This window comes from Cherax quadricarinatus, chromosome 67, assembly GCF_038502225.1.
Source record: "Cherax quadricarinatus isolate ZL_2023a chromosome 67, ASM3850222v1, whole genome shotgun sequence".
NCBI classification, from domain to species: Eukaryota; Metazoa; Arthropoda; class Malacostraca; order Decapoda; family Parastacidae; genus Cherax; species Cherax quadricarinatus.
Genome location: NC_091358.1, coordinates 7,167,984 through 7,193,080, shown reverse-complemented (window position 1 = coordinate 7,193,080; position 25,097 = coordinate 7,167,984). Strand labels below are relative to the sequence as shown.

At 44.2% G+C, this 25,097-nt stretch overlaps 1 protein-coding gene across 6 annotated transcripts in view; it reads left to right on the top strand.

Moving 5' to 3' along the window:
- The window catches only part of LOC128699649 (facilitated trehalose transporter Tret1), a 70,178-nt gene that overhangs the window by 18,399 nt on the left and 26,682 nt on the right, over positions 1-25,097 (top strand). For 4 of the 6 annotated variants that reach the window (XM_053792399.2, XM_053792403.2, XM_053792400.2 and 1 more), the window contains one exon: positions 17,814-17,919. In XM_053792399.2, the coding sequence (XP_053648374.1) occupies positions 17,886-17,919 (34 nt within the window). In that variant the 5' untranslated portion in view covers positions 17,814-17,885. Of the gene's footprint in view, positions 1-10,265; positions 10,519-17,813; positions 17,920-25,097 lie in introns of those variants that run through there. The other 2 variants (XM_053792402.2, XM_053792398.2) reach the window with 2 other exon arrangements.

The window sequence follows — 25,097 nt, the reverse complement described above, 5'->3', positions numbered from 1 at the left end:
TGCTAGTAAACTAACAATCCGGGATAGCAACCTCACATCTGCCGAGCTACCTCGGTGGACAAAAGAGAGGGCGGCCGGATATCCGCCACAAAGCATACCTCCTTCGGCCACCACCCCCGGAATCCGAAAGGTGGCTTCCAGAGATACACCCGTCGCCCAAAAGACACCCAAAGCTACTCCGGGATACCGGAGAGGGATCGGGACATCCCCAGGCGATCCAGATTCCACGGCAAACTACGCCACCGCCAAGAACCTCAACGGAATGGGATAGACCCCGGTATCCTTTCCCCTACCCAGGAACTAGCGCGCCTGTGGGAGAAATCCCAAAGGCCAAAAAGAGGAAGGGCAAAAGGGAGGGGTGGGGAGAAGGAGGAGGAAAGGAAAAAGGGGAGGATGGGGAGGATGGGATAGGGGAGGGGAGATTGGGGGGTAATTAGGTTCGGTCTAAGGAAGAAGACCGACAGGTCTAATTCCTCAGACCAAGAGCCTCTTCACCACGCCAAGGAGCCCCCCTTGAAGAGGGGTACAGGTCGTAGCTCAGCGCACTAGTGATGGAGGAACACGGTCTGGGGTACAGGTCGTAGCTCAGTGCACTAGTGATGGAGGAACACGGTCTGCGGTACAGGTCGTAGCTCAGTGCACTAGTGATGGAGGAACACGGTCTGGGGTACATGTCGTAGCTCAGTGAACTAGTGATGGAGGAACACGGTCTGGGGTACAGGTCGTAGCTCAGTGCACTAGTGATGGAGGAACACGGTCTGCGGTACAGGTCGTAGCTCAGTGCACTAGTGATGGAGGAACACGGTCTGGGGTACATGTCGTAGCTCAGTGAACTAGTGATGGAGGAACACGGTCTGGGGTACAGGTCGTAGCTCAGTGAACTAGTGTTGGAGGAACACGGTCTGCGTTACAGGTCGTAGCTCAGTGCACTAGTGATGGAGGAACACGGTCTGCGGTACAGGTCGTAGCTCAGTGCACTAGTGACACTACAAATTGGTTATTTAGTTACGTGGTTTACAAACCACTAAAATTATTTGGTCATTCATAGCTTTTAAGAAATATATAAAAATGAAGATAGAATGATTATTTTTCATTACAAACTTTCAGTTATCGTAATTATTTGGTATTTTCAGTACAATATTTGGGAATACTGAGGAAATGTTTCGAGAGCCAGTGGCTTCTTCAGTCCAACACAGAGAAGATCGGTAGAGTTGGAGGTAATCAGTCCCTCAGCTTGTAGTCGATGTGTTCAGTCAGTCACGGTACAAATGTGTCGTTACCGGGACCATAATGCAGATATCACAGCATAAAATTCTAAGCCTATGTCATAGTGAAAGCCATAGGCCTAGTTTGTTCCATGTCAAAGATTATAAGTTACAGCAGATTTGGGCGAAAGGGAAAATATCCCCGTTATTTAGATTTAAAAACTGGGCTGCTGGGAGCTGATGTATTTAGGTCACTTAAATCCTTTCACCACGTTAAGGCGACCCAGTGTCAGGGACAGCAGGGTGACCCAGCATCAGGGACAGTAGGGTGACCCAGCGTCAGGGACAGTAGGGTGACCCAGCGTCAGGGACAGTAGGGTGACCCAGCGTCAGGGACAGTAGGGTGACCCAGCATCAGGGACAGTAGGGTGACCCAGCATCAGGGACAGTAGGGTGACCCAGCATCAGGGACAGTAGGGTGACCCAGCGTCAGGGACAGTAGGGTGACCCAGTGTCAGGGACAGCAGGGTGACCCAGCATCAGGGACAGTAGGGTGACCCAGCGTCAGGGACAGTAGGGTGACCCAGCGTCAGGGACAGTAGGGTGACCCAGCGTCAGGGACAGTAGGGTGACCCAGCATTAGGGACAGTAGGGTGACCCAGCATCAGGGACAGTAGGGTGACCCAGCATCAGGGACAGTAGGGTGACCCAGCGTCAGGGACAGTAGGGTGACCCAGCGTCAGGGACAGTAGGGTGACCCAGCATTAGGGACAGTAGGGTGACCCAGTGTCAGGGACAGTAGGGTGACCCAGCGTCAGGGACGGTAGGGTGACCCAGTGTCAGGGACAGTAGGGTGACCCAGCGTCAGGGACAGTAGGGTGACCCAGCGTCAGGGGAAGTAGGGCGACCCAGCATCAGGGGCAGTAGGGTGACTCAGCATCAGGGACAGTAGGGTGACCCAGCATCAGGGGAAGTAGGGTGACCCAGCGTCAGTGACAGTAGGGTGACCCAGCATCAGGGACAGTAGGGTGACCCAGCATCAGGGGCAGTAGGGTGACCCAGCATGAGGGGCAGTAGGGTGACCAAGCGTCATTGACAGTAGGGTGACCCAGCATCAGGGACAGTAGGGTGACCCAGCATCAGGGGCAGTAGGGTGACCCAGCATCAGGGACAGTAGGGTGACCCAGCATCATGGACAGTAGGGTGACCCAGCATCAGGGACAATAGGGTGACCCAGCATCAGGGACAGTAGAGTGACCCAGCATCAGGGGCAGTAGGGTGACCCAGCATCAGGGGCAGTAGGGTGACCCAGCATCAGGGACAGTAGGGTGACCCAGCATCAGGGACAGTAGGGTGACCCAGCATGAGGGGCAGTAGGGTGACCCAGCGTCATTGACAGTAGGGTGACCCAGCATCAGGGACAGTAGGGTAACCCAGCATCAGGGACAGTAGGGTGACCCAGCATCAGGGACAGTAGGGTGACCCAGCATCAGGGACAGTAGGGTGACCCAGCATCAGGGACAGTAGGGTGACCCAGCATCAGGGACAATAGGGTGACCCAGCATCAGGGATAGTAGAGTGACCCAGCATCAGGGACAGTAGGGTGACCCAGCATCAGGGACAGTAGGGTGACCCCGCATCAGGGACAGTAGGGTGACCCAGCATCAGGGACAGTAGGGTGACCCAGCATCAGGGACAGTAGGGTGACCCAGCATCAGGGACAGTAGGGTGACCCAGCATCAGGGACAGTAGGGTGACCCAGCATCAGGGGCAGTAGGGTGACCCAGCATCAGGGGCAGTAGGGTGACCCAGCATCAGGGGCAGTAGGGTGACCCAGCATCAGGGACAGTAGGGTGACCCAGCATCAGGGGCAGTAGGGTGACCCAGCATCAGGGACTGATGATGACGGGGAAGCGCTGTATCCGCGGGGGTTATTCGACGCCTGGAAAATGGGAAACAGGGTTGACCTAAGGAAAGGGAACGCTAGTTCCAGTACCTTGAATGAAGAGCTCTTCACCAGTATCAAGGTACTTTTGATCAAGAGTCCTTCACCAGTATCAAGGCACTTTTGATCAAGAGTCCTTCACCAGTATCAAGGCACTTTTGATCAAGAGTCCTTCACCAGTATCAAGGCACTTTTGATCAAGAGTCCTTCACCAGTATCAAGGCACTTTTGATCAAGAGTCCTTCACCAGTATCAAGGCACTTTTGATCAAGAGTCCTTCACCAGTATCAAGGCACTTTTGATCAAGAGTCCTTCACCAGTATCAAGGCACTTTTGATCAAGAGCCCTTCACCAGTATCAAGGCACTTTTGATCAAGAGTCCTTCACCAGTATCAAGGCACTTTTGATCAAGAGTCCTTCACCAGTATCAAGGCACTTTTGATCAAGAGTCCTTCACCAGTATCAAGGCACTTTTGATCAAGAGTCCTTCACCAGTATCAAGGCACTTTTGATCAAGAGTCCTTCACCAGTATCAAGGCACTTTTGATCAAGAGTCCTTCACCAGTATCAAGGCACTTTTGATCAAGAGTCCTTCACCAGTATCAAGGCACTTTTGATCAAGAGTCCTTCACCAGTATCAAGGCACTTTTGATCAAGAGTCCTTCACCAGTATCAAGGCACTTTTGATCAAGAGCCCTTCACCAGTATCAAGGCACTTTTGATCAAGAGTCCTTCACCAGTATCAAGGCACTTTTGATCAAGAGTCCTTCACCAGTATCAAGGCACTTTTGATCAAGAGTCCTTCACCAGTATCAAGGCACTTTTGATCAAGAGTCCTTCACCAGTATCAAGGCACTTTTGATCAAGAGTCCTTCACCAGTATCAAGGCACTTTTGATCAAGAGTCCTTCACCAGTATCAAGGCACTTTTGATCAAGAGTCCTTCACCAGTATCAAGGCACTTTTGATCAAGAGCCCTTCATCAGTATCAAGGCACCTTCCCTTCAGGGCCGCTAAGTCAAATAAACCTTTGAAGCTGTCGTAGTTGCTGAACCTTTAAATTTTAAAGGTTCACAGCCTTTATTATACCGAACCTCTGAGAAAATGTTTGATTAATGTTGCGTCGAGTCCAAAAGTGACATCACATTAGAGGATGAAGTCAAATTTCTAATTCATGAATCCTAAAATTGAACCAGATACGGTACTGTGAGTGAACAAATTGAACCAGATACGGTACTGTGAGTGAACAAATTGAACCAGATACGGTACTGTGAGTGAACAAATTGAACCAGAAACGGTACTGTGAGTGAACAAATTGAACCAGATACGGTACTGTGAGTGAACAAATTGAACCAGATACGGTACTGTGAGTGAACAAATTGAACCAGATACGGTACTGTGAGTGAACAAATTGAACCAGATACGGTACTGTGAGTGAACAAATTGAACCAGATACGGTACTGTGAGTGAACAAATTGAACCAGATACGGTACTGTGAGTGAACAAATTGAACCAGATACGGTACTGTGAGTGAACAAATTGAACCAGATACGGTACTGTGAGTGAACAAATTGAACCAGATACGGTACTGTGAGTGAACAAATTGAACCAGATACGGTACTGTGAGTGAACAAAGTGAACTCAAAAAATACCTAGCAGTGCTATCTCGTGCCCCCTGGTTGTGCACCCCTGAAAAGTTTAATAATAATAATAATAATAATAATAATAATAATAATAATAATAATAATAATAATAATGGCATTATTTCTACTAGTACATGTACAAGGTATACAGACCATAGCTGACATCAATGACATACTACTATATACAAAGCCGCTTGTTATGCTGAGCATTTCCTGCAAATTAAGTCAGTTTTGTCCCGGGATGCGACCCACACCAGTCCACTAACACCCAGTTACCCATTTTAAACTGATGGGTGAACAGGGACGGGGACAGCAGGTGTCTTATGGAGATACGTCCCTAATGTTTTTCAGCCGTACCCGGAGGAGATTCGAAGTCTCCCAGCTCAGACTGACACTACTGAAGTCTCCCAGCTCAGACTGACACTACTGAAGTCTCCCAGCTCAGACTGACACTACTGAAGTCTCCCAGCTCAGACTGACACTACTGAAGTCTCCCAGCTCAGACTGACACTACTGAAGTCTCCCAGCTCAGGCTGACACTACTGAAGTCTCCCAGCTCAGACTGACACTACTGAAGTCTCCCAGTTCAGACTGACACTACTGAAGTCTCCCAGCTCAGACTGACACTACTGAAGTCTCCCAGCTCAGACTGACACTACTGAAGTCTCCCAGTTCAGACTGACACTACTGAAGTCTCCCAGCTCAGACTGACACTACTGAAGTCTCCCAGCTCAGACTGACACTACTGAAGTCTCCCAGCTCAGGCTGACACTACTGAAGTCTCCCAGCTTAGGCTGACACTACTGAAGTCTCCCAGCTCAGACTGACACTACTGAAGTCTCCCAGCTCAGACTGACACTACTGAAGTCTCCCAGCTCAGACTGACACTACTGAAGTCTCCCAGCTCAGACTGACACTACTGAAGTCTCCCAGCTCAGGCTGACACTACTGAAGTCTCCCAGCTCAGACTGACACTACTGAAGTCTCCCAGTTCAGACTGACACTACTGAAGTCTCCCAGCTCAGACTGACACTACTGAAGTCTCCCATCTCAGACTGACACTACTGAAGTCTCCCAGCTCAGGCTGACACTACTGAAGTCTCCCAGCTTAGGCTGACACTACTGAAGTCTCCCAGCTCAGACTGACACTACTGAAGTCTCCCAGCTCAGACTGACACTACTGAAGTCTCCCAGCTCAGACTGACACTACTGAAGTCTCCCAGCTCAGACTGACACTACTGAAGTCTCCCAGCTCAGGCTGACACTACTGAAGTCTCCCAGCTCAGACTGACACTACTGAAGTCTCCCAGTTCAGACTGACACTACTGAAGTCTCCCAGCTCAGACTGACACTACTGAAGTCTCCCAGCTCAGACTGACACTACTGAAGTCTCCCAGCTCAGGCTGACACTACTGAAGTCTCCCAGCTTAGGCTGACACTACTGAAGTCTCCCAGCTTAGACTGACACTACTGAAGTCTCCCAGCTCAGACTGACACTACTGAAGTCTCCCAGCTCAGGCTGACACTACTGAAGTCTCCCAGCTTAGGCTGACACTACTGAAGTCTCCCAGCTCAGACTGACACTACTGAAGTCTCCCAGCTTAGGCTGACACTACTGAAGTCTCCCAGCTCAGACTGACACTACTGAAGTCTGTCAGCTCAGACTGACACTACTGAAGTCTGTCAGCTCAGACTGACACTACTGAAGTCTGTCAGCTCAGGCTGATACATTTCAGCACTGTGACCCATCCTGTGTGATGGACTATGACAGGGGAAACTTAACCAGACTTCCTTCCCACTGCGTAACCAGACTTCCTTCCCACTGCGTAACCAGACTTCCTTCCCACTGCGTAACCAGACTTCCTTCCCACTGCGTAACCAGACTTCCTTCCCACTGCGTAACTATCATACAGAATAAGCTAGCAGCACACTGCTGATGTATCCAATTTGGCTAAATAAAATAAAAAAAATAGCAGCGAGCCGGCTAGTGTTATGTCAGAGACAAATGAATAACAGCGGCGTTCTAAGACCCATTGAACACAGCTATTTTCTTGTGGTGCTGACACCTCCATCCTCTCCACTGACATGATGATTATAATAATCATTTCTTCCTCGTAACAAGCCTATTAACTCCCAATCCTCCCCTTTTTCTCAGGTGATCGTGACTCTTGCGGCTTTAGAGCATAACTGTGATTGTAATGATAACATTTATAATTGATAATAATAATAATAATAATAATAATAATAATAATAATAATAATAATAATAATAATAATAATAATAATAATAATTATTATTATTATTATTATTATTATTATTATTATTATTATTGTTGTTGTTATTATTATTATAGGCTTTTATAGCCCAACGCTAAGACCACTAAAGTGTGGCTGCTGTCAGCTGTTTGGTCACACTTAGGTCAAGTGTGGCTGCTGTCAGCTGTTTGGTCACACTTAGGCCAAGTGTGGCTGCCGTCAGCTGTTTGGTCACACTTAGGCCAAGTGTGGCTGCCGTCAGCTGTTTGGTCACACTTAGGTCAAGTGTGGCTGCCGTCAGCTGTTTGGTCACACTTAGGTCAAGTGTGGCTGCCGTCAGCTGTTTGGTCACACTTAGGTCAAGTGTGGCTGCCGTCAGCTGTTTACTGAGAGAATGATGGGGATGGGGTAGAGGGGAAAAGCGGAAGGGGTGTAGTAGAGAGGGAGATGTGCCGTAGAGGGGTCAGGGTGGAAGAGAGAGAGAGAGAGAGAGAGAGAGAGAGAGAGAGAGAGAGAGAGAGAGAGAGAGAGAGAGAGAGAGAGAGAGAGAGAAAAGGCGTTCCACAATACAGGTTCTGTTAGGGAGGAACAACTTCACCCGGGTAATGGTGACAAAAACACCAGAAACAATGGGGTCGTGAGGCCCCCACCATTTCTGCTCATACAAGGAAGATTAAAGTAAAAAAAAACAGAGTTTGGAGACCACTGTAAGACCACCAGCAAGCAGAGGTACTAAAAAGTTTTCTCAAGACTGGTTGCAAGTGGAAGATTTTTTTACCGCTGTACTTAGGTAAGTGCAACATGCATTGCAGCTGTCAACACACCTGCGGCATTAAACCAGTTTGACCCAAGGTTGGTTTAAAGTGGAACGCCTTTTGCAGACGAAACGGGTTTAGCTGTGATATCATAATGGTTCACGAGGGACCGAAATGTAGCCAAGAGTTGCGTCTGTAAATGTGACTTGTTTGTGTTGCAGCCAGGGTATTAAGTAAGTTTATTCAGGTATATACAAATGCATAGATTATCATACATAGCATATGTGTGGAGAACCTGGGATAACCCAAAAAAGTCAAAGTGACTTATTTCCATGGGTTTTATATTTCTGAAATGCAACACAATCTGCTGCTATGGAGATAAACAAGTTCTCTGAAACAGAGAGAAAAAACTGAATTAGTTATTCAATGAAATCACAGTAAACAGGTGACATCACAATATGCAATACAGCCACTGTGAAAAAATAGTGAAACTACAAGTGTTTTCGTGATTTCTCACATTATCAAGAACCCGTGACAAATCTCGGACCCGTCCTTGATAATGAGAGACTTGTCACAGGTCTTTGATAATGTGAGAAATCACGAAAGCGCTTGGAATTTTAATATTTTTTGCAATGGTTGTTTTGCATTATATTGTTAAGTTATACACGATTTAATGTTGATAAATTGCGAAATACAGCAACTAGGATATACTGAAGGACTGGAGGGCAGTGTTAGGTCTTGTTCTAAGTCTCTTCGCATTACTCAAGACACGAAACAATGGAACAAGAGGCAGCAATGCGCTGGCGTTAGTAACAGTTACATCGCCGATAACCCCAGATTTCACAAAGGTTTATGACTGAAACCGCAATTTAACCCTTTTCCTACGGCAGTTCACGGCTATAGTTCCTGACTGATTTCACTTTTCCATCCTGACTACTTCCTTGAAGTTCACTCACGCCTTCGTTATGTCCAAGTGACTGACCTCCTTCTATCATGCCCTGCCATGATACTGACTTTCTTTGTACTTAAATCAAAATTGTAATTACACATTGTAACCTTTGCAAAGAAATAAAATCTTTATTCTTTGTTCTCCTTCCTTCCTTCCATGTCCTTCCCTACTTCTCTCCCTCCTTCCCACCCTCCCTCTTCGTCGACACCTTTCACTACTTCCCCCACCAGTTACACACACACACACACACACACACACCTGCTACATCACTCACTCTCCTCTTCACTGTGCAATTGTGGCAACAGCCGGAGAAAGTTGTAGAAAAAAGCCTCAATAAAACTAAACTTTTATTAATAAAAGTACTCAGCTTCTCGCTCACACTTAGTGAACTATCTCACGTGAATCAGATTCACTCGAGATGGTTCACTAGACCTGTGAACCAAGTGCTCTACCTTCATTCCCCTCAAGGAAGGCTCCTTGACGCTGGTGAGGGGCTCTTGATCTAGGGAATTGGATCTGTGCTCCAGTTCCCTGAATTAAGCCTGAATGCCTTCCATCCCCCCATAGGCGCTGTATAATCCTACGGGTTTAGTGCTTCCCCCTTGATTATAATAATAATAATAATAATAATAATAATAATAATAATAATAATAATAATAATAATCTACCTTCATTAAGTAAATATTCTTCTGTTTTATTGAATATTCTTACTAATTCTCTACAATGTATCCTTACTGATCTATTTTTCTTGGATGTTACTCAGCTTTACTTTAAAGATTCCAATTTCTATCAAATTCTATTTTCTTTAAGTTTGGTTGAGAGGAATGGGAGGTAATCAATTAGATCCGAGGAAGAGGGAACCTATGATTCTTAGAATCAAGAACCCTTCAACAGCATCAAATCCCCGTCCTTCATGAAGTTATGATTCAGATAATACGTCAGTAAAGCCACGTAAATATAAAAGTGATAAGGCTTGGCTTATTATTATTAATATTATTATTATTATTATGGAAAGTGCTAAACTCGTAGGGGTAATCAGCTTTGACACACCATCAACCAGGCATCCTCACCCATGGTGGAACTAGTCTTGTGTCACCAGTTCACCTACTCCACTCTCGTATTATTTAACACAGTTTCTATTTTACACTAATAAACCGCATATAGGAGAGAGGAACTTACGACGACGTTTCGGTCCAACTTGGACCATTTACAATGTCCAGTGTGCCTTTGTAAATGAAGATTGAGACACTTATGCAACATATGGGAATCTTTATTTAGGAAACGTTTCGCCACACAGTGGCTTCATCAGTCCAATACAAAGCAGAAAGGTGTAAGGAGAGGCGGAGTTTGAGGTAATCAGTCCCTCAGCCTAAATAAAGATTCCCATATGTTGCATAAGTGTCTCAATCTTCAACTTGTCGGTTTTCAAACCCATTGATCACACTTTGTAAATGGTCCAAGTCGGACCGAAACGTTGTCATAAGTTCCTCTCTCCTCTGTGCGGGTTATTTGTGTATTGTTCCAGTTAAGGTATTGTACCTTTTTGCTATTTAGTTTATATTTTGTTTTTACGGCAAGATTTTCCCAGTGAGAGTGCTGTGACCGGCCCATGATTACCGGTGCGAGTTGCTTCATCACCGGACCACCGTTTATTTTCATCATCTTACTGTAGTGTTCCTGATTTTTTTGTGGTTGTATGAGAAGTTCTCACGTGGATGAAGACATGACTGACTGAGAGGCAACATACACTTGGCTTGTATGAATAAGGTAGGTTATGAATTGGGACCAGTCGCAAGTAGCGTTCCACAAGTCGTGATTTATGTTAATGATGTAGACATAGGAACATAAGACCATTGGTGAACTGCTGGTCTGCTGGTCCATGCTAGGCAGGTCCAATTCACACTCAGCCACACCCACTCGTTTATCTCTCCAACATATTTTAAAATGTAGTCAAAGTTCTGGCTTCAACGATGATATTTGGGAGTTTGTTCCGTGTATCTATCAGTATGATCTATCTGTATTTATTTATTATAAATTTGTGCACACATACAGAGGTACAAAAAAATACAGATAAGAGCAGTATGCCAAAGCCACTTATACTATGCATAGCATTACGGGCTGGCTTAAAATTAACTTAAGATTAATTAAGCAATGATGAAGTCAGTGATAAAACATTAATGTAAACAGATTACTATAAAGCACAAGTGAGTATTACAAAGACAGGTCATATGAAGGATTCTGTTAGGTAGTGTATTTAAAAAATAATAAAGTTAGATTGGGTTTTAGGTTTAACATTTATGTGATATAATTGTGAGAAACATTTAAGATATACAATTTATAAGGTTCAGTTATTCAGTATTTATTTGGTTTTGGGTGAGTAAGTGATCTTTGAGTAGAGACTTGAATTTATAAACAGGAAGTGTTTCTTTTATATTTACAGGTAATGAATTCCAGATTTTAGGGCCTTTTATGTGCATTGAGTTTTTGCATAGTGTGAGATGAACACGAGGAACATCAAAGAGTGATCTGTGCCTTGTGTTATGGTCATGTGTTCTGTTGAGGTTGGCAAGGAGATGTTTGAGGGGAGGGTTAATATCAGAGTTAAGTGTTCTATGTATGTAATAGGTGCAGTAATAAGTATGGATGTTTTGTATGGTGAGTAGGTTTAGTGTATTGAATATTGGTGGAGTGTGCTGCCTGTAGTGAGAATTTGTTATCATTCTAACTGCAGCTTGCCATAAGCTGACAAACGGGTAGATCGAGACATATGGGCAAGTCTCTGCGGGGCCATTTTTTGCCTCTCTTCACCTAGCAGTAAATAGGTACTTGTTGTGGGTTGCTTCCTGGTAAATAATTAGATGCTACAACGAGCATCCGAGACTCGAACTTCCTCAGATGATCTAATGTCTCTGTCAGAATCAATGAAATTGGGTTAGAGAGACACATAAGTAAACACTAGGACATATACACACCTCACTCTTCGTCTATATATACTGTAATTTTAACAACGCCTCGGGGACGCTGACCCCCGAAAATCTCTCAAGGTATACTCCAGGTAGGGCTACTCCCTCCATAGGGCTGTAAACGGTCCACCACTTACACCAACTCCGACACACCTTCAGGAGCCACTGCCGGGGTCACCACATGGAGAAGACCCGGGTCAGGACCCTTCCTGCCAAACCTACATGAACATGAACCTCTGTATGTTACAAGTGATCAAGGTCCCATTACCCAAACGTTTTCTAATAAATAAGTCCTAGTGTATGTTTACGTGCTTCCTAAACCAATTTGTCTGTATATGTCACCAACCAATTAAATTAAATGTCATGTCACTAAGGTATCCCGTAGCTCGATCCCTAGAGCACTCAGATCACACACTAGGGTCCGTAGTTCGAATCCCTGGTATGGCTAGAAAACACTAGGACGTGTTTCCATAAGACACCTGCTGTCCATGTTCACCCATCAGTAATAATAGGTACCTGGGTGTTAGTCGACTGGTGTGGGTCGCATCCTGGGACAAAATTGACCTAATTTGTGGGAAATGCTCAGCATAACAAGCGGCTTTCTGTATAGTAGTATGTCATTGATGTCAGCTATGGTCTGTATACATTGTATATGTACTTGTAGAGACGATATACGTCTCGCTCATAACAGGGAATAATAATAATAATCTGTTTCTACCAGTACATGCTGACATCAATGACATACTACTATATCTGGAGTTTATCTGGAGAAGGTTTCGGGGGTCAACGGCCCCGCGGCCCGGTCTGAGACCAGGTCTCATGGTGGATCAGTCTGATCAACCAGGCTGTTACTGCTGGCCGCACGCAAGATGACGTACGAACCACAGCCCGGTTGGTCAGGTACTGACTTTAGGTGCCTGTCCAGTGCCTTCTTGACAGTCAGGGGTCTATTGGTAATCCCCCTTATGTATGCTGGGAGGCAACTGAACAGTCTTGGGCCCCGGACACTTACTGTATTGTCTCTCGGTAGTAGAAATACTTGAACAAGAATAGTAATAGTTATCAACGGGATAAATTGCATCTTTAAGCAATGGCGCTGCCGTCGCCTTCCACAATTCAACCTGACTGTTGCTCGTTCCCAAGAGCTGAATGAACCGCCCCCTTGTGTGTAGTGCTTCCTCAAGAATATAATTTGGTTAGTGTTGTGGACGAGATGGGGGGGGGGGGGAAACCGCGTCCTCGATTCTTATGAACAAATATGCCTATTAAACGTTGTGCATCACACAGATTTGCTTATTGTCCTCATTATGCAAGTAAATATTATTATATTATATGGAAGAGATAGAGTCGTTCTCTTATACATTTAAAACGTTTCGAGTGTTCCTACTGCAGCGCAGCCCTGGGCCAGTCTTGTCCGTGGGACATACACTACCTGTAGAATGGCAGACAGTAAGGTTTGATTTGAGGAAGGAGGCTAGCTACAAATCCTTGGCTCAAGAGCCCTTCTCCAGCATTAAGAACCCCCCCCCCCACCTCGAAGAAGCAAATCTTACAAACTTACATTATACAATTATCGTTTCTTTTCTTCCTCGTGTGCTCAATAGTTTTTATTCTTGTAATTTGATGATCCCACGAGTCATTATATAGCAGATACAGGCATGCGTGGTGGCGCCATGCAGTCATGAATATAAGAGTTGTATAATATTATTGATCCTACCGCTACACCTCTTGCGGAAATTAGGGATCAATCCTAGCTAAAGAGCGCACAACTGTACCAGGTCATTAGCACGTCATAATCGGTCTGTAATATCAATACGTATACTCGCCTGTATGTGGTTGCAAGGGTTGAGTCAGCTCCTGGCGCTTGCGTGTTTGTTTTTCAACAACAGATATGCTAAGGCCCTAGAGGCCAGAAATCAGTAACACCGCCATGTAAGAATCAAGAGGCGTCGCCTACAAACAATTAGCGAGTATAGTTTGCCTTTTGTTCAACGACTAGATACATCTAAATAATTAATGTGGGGTAAGTTTTATGCCAGAAACTAGGACTTCCACCTTCTCTCAGCAAATATACAAATACAGTTGGAGTAATATTAGAAGTATCATCTTGCCTCACTTATCGCAGTTATGGAGTTAAACACACCCGCTGAGGGACTGACCACCTCGCACTTGTTCTTTGGACTGAGGTTCTGATTAACTCGTACCTAAATCTCCACGACTCTTGCAGCCTTCTGAGCAGGCGAAACTTCTCGTTAATGAATATACCAAACTGTTGCACGTGTGTCTTCAAATCTAAAGTTAGAAGTGCTGAAGAGGATACCCGAATTGTTTCGTCTAAGGTGTGCCAGCAATAGCCTAGCTGGTCAGGCAGTGACTTGGGAAACCTGGCCTCATGCCGGACTCGGTACACACCTTCTTACCCAGCACAGGTAAATCAGCAAGCTTTTATCACGATGAGATAAAAGGAATAAAATACCCAAGAAAGGAGAGTGTAGAAAGTTCCTTGTTATGCTGAGCATTTCGGGCAAATTAGCTCCTCAAGGGAGGTTCCTTAACGCTGGTGAGGGGCTCTTGATCTAGGGAATTGGATCTGCGCTCCAAGCCCTGAACTGACCCTGAATACCTTCCATTCCCCCCACAGGCGCTGTATAATCCCTACGGCGTTTAACGCTCTCCCTTGATTATTATAATCGGGCAAATTAGGTCAGTTTTGTCCCAAGATGCGACCCACACCAGTCCACTAACACGTCTTAACATTTCCACCCGTGCCGGAGATCAAACCACGGACCTCAGTGTGTGAGCTGGCTACGCTACCAGTCAAGCCACGAGATACCTGAGGATGAGGGACTTATCTCTCCATCTCTTGAAGTTGTAATAAAGTTGGTAGAATTATTCTGCTCTTGACTCTCGCCCAGGCAGGTCATAGCAGCTCTCCTTACTTACTCTGTCTCCCTACGATCCCCGTTGGGGAGGGGAACTTTTACCAGCGTTGTCATCGCCTTGACTTACACGATGAGCTACGCAAATCGTGTAAAGATCAAACCAAGAAATGGTACCGTTGATGATTCAACGAAGATTGCTCTTGCAACTGTTGTTCAGGGAGCACTGGAAGTAAAATTCAACACCATATTGTCACTGAAAGAAGCATTCATTGTTGTGTGTCACGATGATGCTGAAGCAGAGAAGCTACTCACTACAGAAGCCATCACTACTCTTACTACTCAAGGGTTTACTGTTACGTCATCTCCTGCCCTCAGGGCAAGGAAATCAGTATTCCTAAAAAAAACTGGACAAGATTCTGACGTCTCAAACACCTGCTGAACTCAAGTCATCCATCGAGACGCAAAATACTTGGGCTACTGTTGACAGCATTACAAAAATCCCAAATGCAACGTCCATGATCAAGGTCACCTTCACCGACGTGAACATGGCTGCCACTGCACTGAACGAAGGTCTTGCTGTCTACTACTACTACATCAGCCCTACCTACATTGAAGCAGAGAGATATCACTACATCCAACATTGCTGGAACTGTTATTCATACCATCACACCACCAAAGCATGTCCAGTAAAAGACAAGAAGTTCTGCACTACATGTGGTAGTGAGGGACACACCTTCAGTTCCTGCACCGCTGCTGCTCCAACACAACCAGCGTGCTTAAACTGCAAGAGTAATGATCACCATACACTGGCAGCAAAATGTCCTACAAGAAAGGATATTATGAAGAAAACACAAGATGCAGCAAAGAAAAAACCTACTAGCAACACTCCAACGTATGCAGCAATTGCAAAAATACAAGCAGACACTACAAAATTACTTCAAGCATCTACTCAGCCCGCCACCACCACCACCACTACCATCACTCCTCCAACATGTGACGTAATGAAGATTCACTACTGTCTACTATACGCTCATATGCAAAACATGGCTGTACCTGGATCATTTAACTCTACCATCAACGAGTTATTTGCATTAAATAACATGCCTTCATTTACATTTCCAGCATCTCCACCTTCTGAAGAAATTCTCAAATTCACCAAAAACTTAATCGCCAACTCTTCTGCAGAAGTTCCATCAACACCACCAACTAGTGACGTCAATCCAACAACGACCAATGAGAAGCCTCCACCGCCACCACCTCTCACTGAATCCAACCAATCAGAAGCCTTACCACCAGAAACATCTAATTCGTCTACTGAAGTTGAAAACGAAGCAACACCACCTTCCTCTACTCCACCACCGCCTTCTCTACTTAGCTCACGTCGATTACCTGGAACACCATGGGTTAAACACGAAGGACTCATATTCTACACCACGAGACTATACCCTGCAAGCATGACTCGCCTAGAACTCAACCAACATCTCCAAGACAACACTGTATCGTACCAAAGCGAAGAAAGACCATTCCCTACCTACAACCAGATACTCCACCAACTCCAAACCAACGAATACTACTACAGCTCTCCCATAAGTGTGATACAACTCTCTCGAAAACAATTTACCGCACTGATAAACGGTTTAAGACCATAACCAACTCATCCTGCTTGCTGCCTTCTGACACTCCCAGCTCCTACCGCTGCCTTCGCCATCCTCTCCTAGTGAGCCAAGCAATGACATCAGTCAAGCCTCTCTATCTACGTCTCCAGTACTTTTGTACCACATGTCCCAAAGTGGTTGGGCCACTTGCCTTGATTCCTCCTCTTCCCCTCCTCGCCATCCTTTTCCAGTTATTTCCATCCTTCCTTATCCTTCTTCCTTCCCATCTTACGACAGCTCTCGTCGTCCTCGATTCGATTCGATTCGGTAGAATTACCGACAATATGTAAAGTAAAAGGACACAAGTGCAACTAATGTGACATTTTATTGTGGCAACGTTTCGCTCTCCAGGAGCTTTATCAAGCCATTACAAACAATACATGAACACAGAGGGTATATAAAGGCTCAGAGTACCTCACTAGTATTGCACCTCACTCTGAGCCTTTATATACCCTCTGTGTCCATGTATTGTTTGTAATGGCTTGATAAAGCTCCTGGAGAGCGAAACGTTGCCACAATAAAATGTCACATTAGTTGCACTTGTGTCCTTTTACTTTACATCTCTTGAAATTATTGTTTTACTATGGGAAATTACCTAATATACAGATTTTCGTCATAAGGTGATCAATTCAGTGGTGCCTGTGATAGGCCACAGTGGTAACAACACCTGATTCACATGCCAGATTTAGTGACCTGAGTGAACACATGATGTCACTCATGTACTCATTAGGATCTTCACCTAACAATAATCTATCACGTGATCACACGGTCAAATACGTAAACAAAACACAAGTGAAGCTCCAGAACATTTATTATGGAAGCGCATCCTTCAAAGGAAGGTGAGTTAATTTACCTTCCTTTGAAGGTGAATCTCCCAGTAAGCGAAACCTTGCCTCTTAACAAGTGACCAAGTGGTGCAAGTGTCTCTTAAGTGAAGCAAGAGGCCTCGACAGTGGTGGTAAACACGAGAGTTGCTCTTAGAAAAGGTGCTCGGGACCCCTGGCAGAGGAAATACCTTACAGTAATAAAAGTAGGCGTATTGTGGGTTTCTTAAGCTCACTCATGAACACATCAGCCTTGTGTTCAATACCGTGTTTTCTAAATCTCACTGAATTGTCTTCACGGCTGCTCCTACTTGCTTCACTTCTTTCATTGAAATATGTTCTTATATACCGATGTTCTGTAATAATCTTTTTGAGAAGTTAACAAGGCGGTATTTTAAATAGGTTAAATGCCCACGCGTAGGTGTGTATACCTGGGGAGGGGGTCGAGGGTCAATGCCCCCGCGGCCCAGTCTGAGACCAGGTCTCGTGTGTGTTGTAAGCATACCCATGTGTGCGCCTGGTGACGGACTGGGTGGCGGGGGCGTTGACCCCCGGAACACCCTCCGGTTATATAAGAAGAAACACGCTTAAAATGTAATTAATCACTTCGAGTGAGCGAAACGCTTCCTAGTATAGCCTCCCAGGGTTGCGCACGTGTATTGCAATCTGTCAGTGCAAATTTGTAAGATTGTCTATGAACATTTCTAATTGATATCTCGTCTGTGTTGCGCCTCCCAGGTGTTGCTGCTTGTCCAGGAAGACTTCAGCAACACATGTGTTGATGAACGTGAAGAAAATTGACGAGTGAACATGTCGAAACCACGTCCGTCTTTCTCAGTTACTGGTGAGTGTATATCCATAGAATTAATAATTATACTGAACAATAATATATACGTGTATATATATATATATATATATATATATATATATATATATATATATATATATATATATATATATATATATATATATATATATATATATATATAATGTCGTGCCGAATAGGCAGAACATGCGATCTTGGTTTAAATAGCAACGCTCATCTTGCCATATAGGACAAGTGAAAATTTGTGTATGCAATAATTTAGCCAAAATCATTCTGAACCTAACGAAAAAAATATATTTGATTGTGTTTGTTTTGTATTAAATTACTGTAAACAAATCTAGAATATATTTAGTTGGGTTAGGCTAAAATGAATTGTTCTTGTTATAATAAGGTTAGGTAAGTTTTCTAAGATTCTTTTGGTGCAAAATTAAAATTTTTTACATTAACATTAATGAAAAAAATATATCTTTAAACGTATAAGAGAAAATTTCAGAAAGGACTTAATTTTAAATTAGTTCTTGCTAATTGACCAGTTTTACATATTCGGCACGACATATATATATATATATATATATATATATATATATATATATATATATATATATATATATATATATATATATATATATATAATCAACGAACCGGCCGTATCCCACCGAGGAAGGGTGCCCTAAAAAGAAAGATGGGTTTATGAATGATGAGGTTAATCATAGAATTGATGAGGGAAAAAAAGGTGAGTGGTGCGTTGAGGTATATGTGGAGACAAAAAAACGTTATCTATGGAGGCAAAGAAGGGAATGTATGAAAGTATAGTGGTACCAACACTCTTATATGGATGTGAAGCTTGGGTGGTAAATGCAGCAGCGAGGAGACGGTTGGAGGCAGTGGAGATGTCCTGTCTAAGGGCAATGTGTGGTGTAAATATTATGCAGAAAATTCGGAGTGTGGAAATTAGGAGAAGGTGTGGAGTTAATAAAAGCATTAGTCAGAGGGCAGAAGAGGGGTTGTTGAGGTGGTTTGGTCATTTAGAGAGAATGGATCAAAGTAGAATGACATGGAGAGCGTATAAATCTATAGGGGAAGGAAGGCGGGGTAGGGGTCGTCCTCGGAAAGGTTGGAGGGAGGGGGTAAAGGAGGTTTTGTGGGCGAGGGGCTTGGACTTCCAGAAAGCGTGCGTGACCGTGTTAGATAGGAGTGAATGGAGACGAAAGGTTTTTGGGACCTGACAAGCTGTTGGAGTGTGAGCAGGGTAATATTTAGTGAAGGGAGTCAGGGAAACCCGTTATTTTTATATAGTCGGACTTGAGTCCTGGAACTGGGAAGTACAATGTCTGTACTGTAAAGGAGGGGTTTGGGATATTGGCAGTTTGGAGGGATGTGTTATGTGTCTTTATATATGCTTCTAAACTGCTGTATCTGGGTGCCTTTGTAAAAACAGCAATTATGTATGAGTCAGGTGAGAGTGTTGAATGATGATGAAAGTATTTTTTAAATGGGGATTTTCTTTTTGGGTCACCCTGCCTCGGTGGGAGACCGTCGACTTGTTGAAATATATATATATATATATATATATATATATATATATATATATATATATATATATATATATATATATATATATATATATATATATATATATATACTCAATCCTAGAATCTCACGCTCCATATATGCAGTGGATCATGATCCGACGCCTTAGACTACTTGGTTACAGATAGTGGTGATAAAAGGGAGGTACTGATTGCATGCAATGGACAGGGAGGAATAACATCTTGCAGGAGTAAGGAGTCGTCAGAGGTGGGTGTGGGGTAAAGTGTGTGAGGGAGTGAATAGAATGGAAGAAGATCAAGCAGCTGAGGCAGATGTGATTAAAGCAAAGACGTTAAAAGCAGGTGTTACAACTTTTAGCTGCATAACTTAAATAAAAAGGTCCTGGCTCCTATAGGGTAAATCCTGGAATCTTGATTCTGAGGACATGTATTACGACTACGACAACTACTACTACAACTAACCCATCTCTTTGGGTAGGACCTACTTTCACTGGGGAATCCCGCCTACCAGTGACTATGCCCTCGTCTGCTACACGTCCCCTTTCCACCTGACGTTAGTATATAAGCGCCAGGCACCTTGCTTTTGCTTCAGAATGTCCACGACTACGGTGCTCTTCGCACCAACTCCAAGGCTGAGGGACTGATTACCTCATCTTTTGTATATAGTTCTACTGTCAAGTTATGTCCTGGAATTTGTATTGATGAAGCCACTGGATGGCGAAACGTCTACAATAAAGATATCCAGATGTTGCACATGTGTCTTAATTTCAATCTTCTCTACTACAACCAACATCACCACACTTCAGTTCACCTTTACCCAGTACTCATATTACCTCACTAGCACACTGCTACTAGTGAGTAAAACAAATATATAAACATTTATAAACAGGGAGGCTCCATGACACCCCCCCCCCTCTCTTTCTGCCAGTCTGTATACCAGCAGGCAAAAGCACCATACAGTACTCTCCTAAAACTTAAACAGGCCTCTGCACACTAGGGCCTCACAGACAAACATGAGAGCACTTAAACCACTCTTCCTGACCAGGAATAATACGCGTCCGGTTTCAGAACAATCCCTGAACTATGGAGCACTTTTTATACAATATTTTTACTGTAGCACACTGTGTAATTACATGTGAGAATGTAGCGTTGGAGTGGTTGGTATATTTTTCCAGTATATTATTGTAACCACGAACAAGTGGTATTGATCAATAACAACACTGCAGCCTTAACCCACAGGACCACCCAAGCCTACTAAGATGGCGCAGCCAGCAGAGCTAGCTGTCTGACCGCCATCCGAGGACCTTCGGTGTCGTGGGAGCTTGTAGGCCAATTTTCATTCTCATCCCTGTTTGGTGTACTAGTCCACGTTCATGGTTACAATAATATATATATGCTGCTCGTGGACTAGTGCACCAAACAGGGATGAGAATGGCAATTAGCCTGCAAGCTCTCACGACACCGAAGGTCCTCGGATGGCGGTCAGACAGCTAGCTCTGCTGGCTGCGCCATCTTTGTAGGCTTGGGTGGTCCTGTGGGTTAATTAAGGTGTCATGTGGTTCTAGCTCACCATGAGGCGGGCCAGTACAACATGGGTTCGGGTCCTTGGCTAGTGCAGTGTTGTTATTGTCCAGTATAAATATGAAAAAAAGGAATGTACATAAGGACTAATAGAAAGGAGGCATAATTTCTTTGTGTGAGGGTAAAAGTGGACAAGAATTATGAGAGAACAAGCCTGTTAGGTATACCATGTAAAGTATATAGTAGAGTTATTTTGAAAGGGGTAAGAGTAAAACTAAATAGAATCGGAGAGGATCAAAGAGGATTTGGGAAGGGTAGGGGGTGTGTAGACCAAGTGTTTACGTTCCTTATAAGTGAACAATACTTAAAGACAACGAACTGTTTGTCCCACTTAGGAATTTAGAAAAGGCATATGATAAGGCGAATAGTGGAGCAATGTGTTAGATGTTGCAAATGTATGGAATAGGCAGTAGATCACTAAAAGGAGTAAAGAGTTTTCATGAGGATTGTGAGGCTCAAATTAGGGTGTGTAGGAGAGAAGAAATTATTTTCCAGTAAAATTAGTCCTTAGACAGGGCTGCGTGATGTCACTATGGTTGCTTAACATGGATGTGGATGTTAGCGTGTTGGAAGACGTGCGGGATTGAAAGACAACGAATTTGATACAAAATGGGAGTTGTCACAGTTACTCTTTGCTGATGACATGGTTCCTTTGGGGGATTTTGAAGAGAACTTCCAATAGTTGATGGAGGAATGTGGAAGTGCATGCAAAATACAAAACAGCAAGATGATGAATGTAACAAAGTCTAGATAATGAAAGATTACATAACAGATTGGATGTATGGGTGTGAAACATGAACTTGATATGGATGACCATGACAGAATGCAACTGAGATGGAGGGAAGGAGTTGGGTTCTCCGTCCCTGCAACTAAGGAAAATATTCCGAACACGGGTGTAGTGTAGTGGCCTGCACACTGGGTAGTAGCATGATATCCACGGTAGAAACGAGCAAAAAGCGAGCAGAGTAAATATTTATATTTTCTTCACCAAATAGTAATCAGGTATGTACAATATATACAACAGATATGCACAATAAGGCAAGCAAGAGACACGGATAGAACCGTAGCAACCAAACTGGGAGGTAAGTCTGCCAAAGTTGATTCATGAGTGTACCACATCGCTTCACAACTTTAGCGGGCTTCCTGTGATTGGCTGGTTGAACCAAGGCAATGGTATAACGGTGGGGCCCCTACTAGTTATACTCTTAGCACCTGGTTTGCTAGTCGGGAGGGCATGGCTGTATGGGTGTGTGACATACGCCAAATAAAATGTAGCATACTCTTAGCATACAACTGAAGGCTTGGAAGGAAAGGGTAAAGGAGGCTTTAGGTGCTTTGGGCATTCAACAGGCTTTCTGGGCTGGATAGAGTTTCCATGCATACTATCATGCATCTGTGTGTACTCCTCTATTTGTGGCTGCAGGGGTCAAGTCACAGCACTGGTAGTGGATGTTTGTGCATATAATTGGGCTTACATGCAGTTTTAGAAAACAAGTTGAAGGTTTGGTATACAAATGCAGATGGAATAACAAATAAATGTGAGGAGTGGCATGAAAGAATCAAGGAGAAGTCCCCAGATATCATAGCAGTAACAGAAACGAAACTCATCAGGCTAACAGACGCAATCTTCCCACCTGGATATCAGATCCCGAGAAAAGATAGAGGGAGCAGAGGGGGAGGAGTAGTTGCACTACTCATTAAAAACCGATGGGAATTTGTGGAAATGGAAGGAATGGCCGAAATTGGTGAAAGGGTCTACATAGTAGGTACAGTTCAGTCTAGTGAACATAAGGTAGTCATTGCACTGGTGTATCATCCTCCATAGAACTGCTGGAGGCCAAGAGAAGAATATAAAGAGAGCAACAGTTGAATAGTAGACACATTAGCTGAGGTGGCCAGAAGAGCTCACAAGGGTAGAGCGAAGTTACAAGTTATGGGCGATTTCAATCACAAGGAGATTGATTGGGAAAACCTGGAGCCACACGGGGGTCCCGAAACATGGAACCAAGATGATGGATGTGGTACTGGAAAACCTCATGCATCAACATGTTAAAGACACTACCAGAGAGAGAGAGAGGAGGATGAACCAGCAAGATTGGCCCTCGTGTTCACCCTGAGTAGCTCAGACACTGAGGACATCACATGAAAGGTCCCTTGGAGCTAGTGATCATGTGGTTCTGAGCTTTGAATACAGAGTTAAAAGTGGAGTAGGTAACAGGAGAAGGATGAGAAAAGCCAAACTACAAAAGGGGGAACTACACAGGTATGAGGAACTTCCTGCAGGAGGTTCAGTGGGAAAGAAAATTAGTAGGAAAGTCAGTAAACGAAATGATGGACTAAGGAGGCAGAGGAAAGGTTTGTTCCCAAGGGCAACAGAAATATTGGGAAGACCAGAACTAGTCCTTGGTTTACCCAAAGGTGTTGGGAGGCAAAAACTAAGTGCACTAGAGAATGGAAAAAGTAGAGAAGACAAGGGATCCAGGAAAATAAAGAGATTAGCAGAAGAGCCAGAAAAGAGTATGCACCGACATGGAGGGAGGCCCAGCGAGAGTACAAAAACAACATAACGTCAAAAATTAAGTCTGACCCGAAGCTGTTGTATAGCCACATCAGAAGGAAAACCACAGTCAAGGACCAGGTAATCAGGCTGAGAAAAGAAGGTGGGGAGCTCACAAGAAACGACCAAGAAGTATGTGAGGAGCTCAACATGAGATTTAAAGAAGTATTTACAGTGAAGACAGAAAGGATTCCAGGAAGTCAGAACAGAGGGGTACACCAACAAGGGATATACCAACAAGTGTTGGATGAAATACACACAACCAAGGAGGAGGTGAAGAAGCTACTAAGTGACCTTGATACCTCAAAAGCGGTGGGACCGAACTTCTCTCCGTGGAACCTAAGAGAGGGAACAGAGATGCTGTATGTGCCACTAACAACAATTTTCAGCACATCCATTGAAACTGGGCAACTACCTGAGGTATGGAATATGGCAAATGTAGTCTCCATTTCTAAGAAATGAGACAGACACGAGGCACTAAACAATAGACCAGTGTCTCTGAATTGTATATTATGCAAAGTCATGAAGGAGATTATCGTGAGAGTGGTAGAGCACCTAGAACAGAACAAGCTTATAAACGACAACCAGCACGGATTCATGGAAGGCAAATCCTGTGTCACAAACCTACTGGAGTTTTATGGCAAGGTAATTGAATTAAGACACGAGAGAGAGGGGTGGGTAGATTGCATTTTCTTGGACTGCAAGAAGGCCTTTGCCACAGTTCCTCAAAAGAGATTAGTGCAAAAGCTAGATCAGGCACATATAACAAGAAGGGCACTGCAGTGGATCAGAGAATATCTGACAGGGAGGCAACAACGAGTCATGGAACATGGCGAGGTATCAGAGTGAAGTGAAGTTAATGAGGAGAATTAAACTGGATGAGGATCAGGCACGACTACAAAGAGACCTGGACAGGCTGGAAGCTTGGTCCAGCAACTAGCTCATCGAATTTAACTCCGCCAAATGCAAAGTCATGAAGATCGGGGAAGGGCAAAGAAGACCGCAGAGTATAGGCTAAGTGGCCAAAGACTGCAAACCTCACACAAGGAAAAGGATCTTGGAGTGAGTATAATACCGAGCACATCTCCTGAGGCGCACATCAACCAGATAACTACTGCATCATATGGGCGCCTGGCAAACCTGAGAATAGCGCTCCGATACCTCAGTAAGGAATCGTTCAAGATTTTGTATACCGTGTACGTCAGGCCAATACTGGAGAATACAGAGCCAGTTTGGAACCCACACCTGGTCAAGCCCATCAAGAAATTAGAGAAGGTGCAAAGGTTTGCAACACTGCTAGTTCCAGAGCTAAAGGGAATGTCCTAAGAAAGGTTAAGGGAAATCGGCCTGACGACACTGGAGGACAGGAGGGTTAGGGAAGACATGATAACAACATACAAAATACTGCGAAGAATTGACAAAGTGGACAAGGACAGGATGTTTCAGTGATGGGACACAGAAACAAGGGGTAGTAACAATTGGAAGCTGAAGACTCAGAGGAGTCAAAG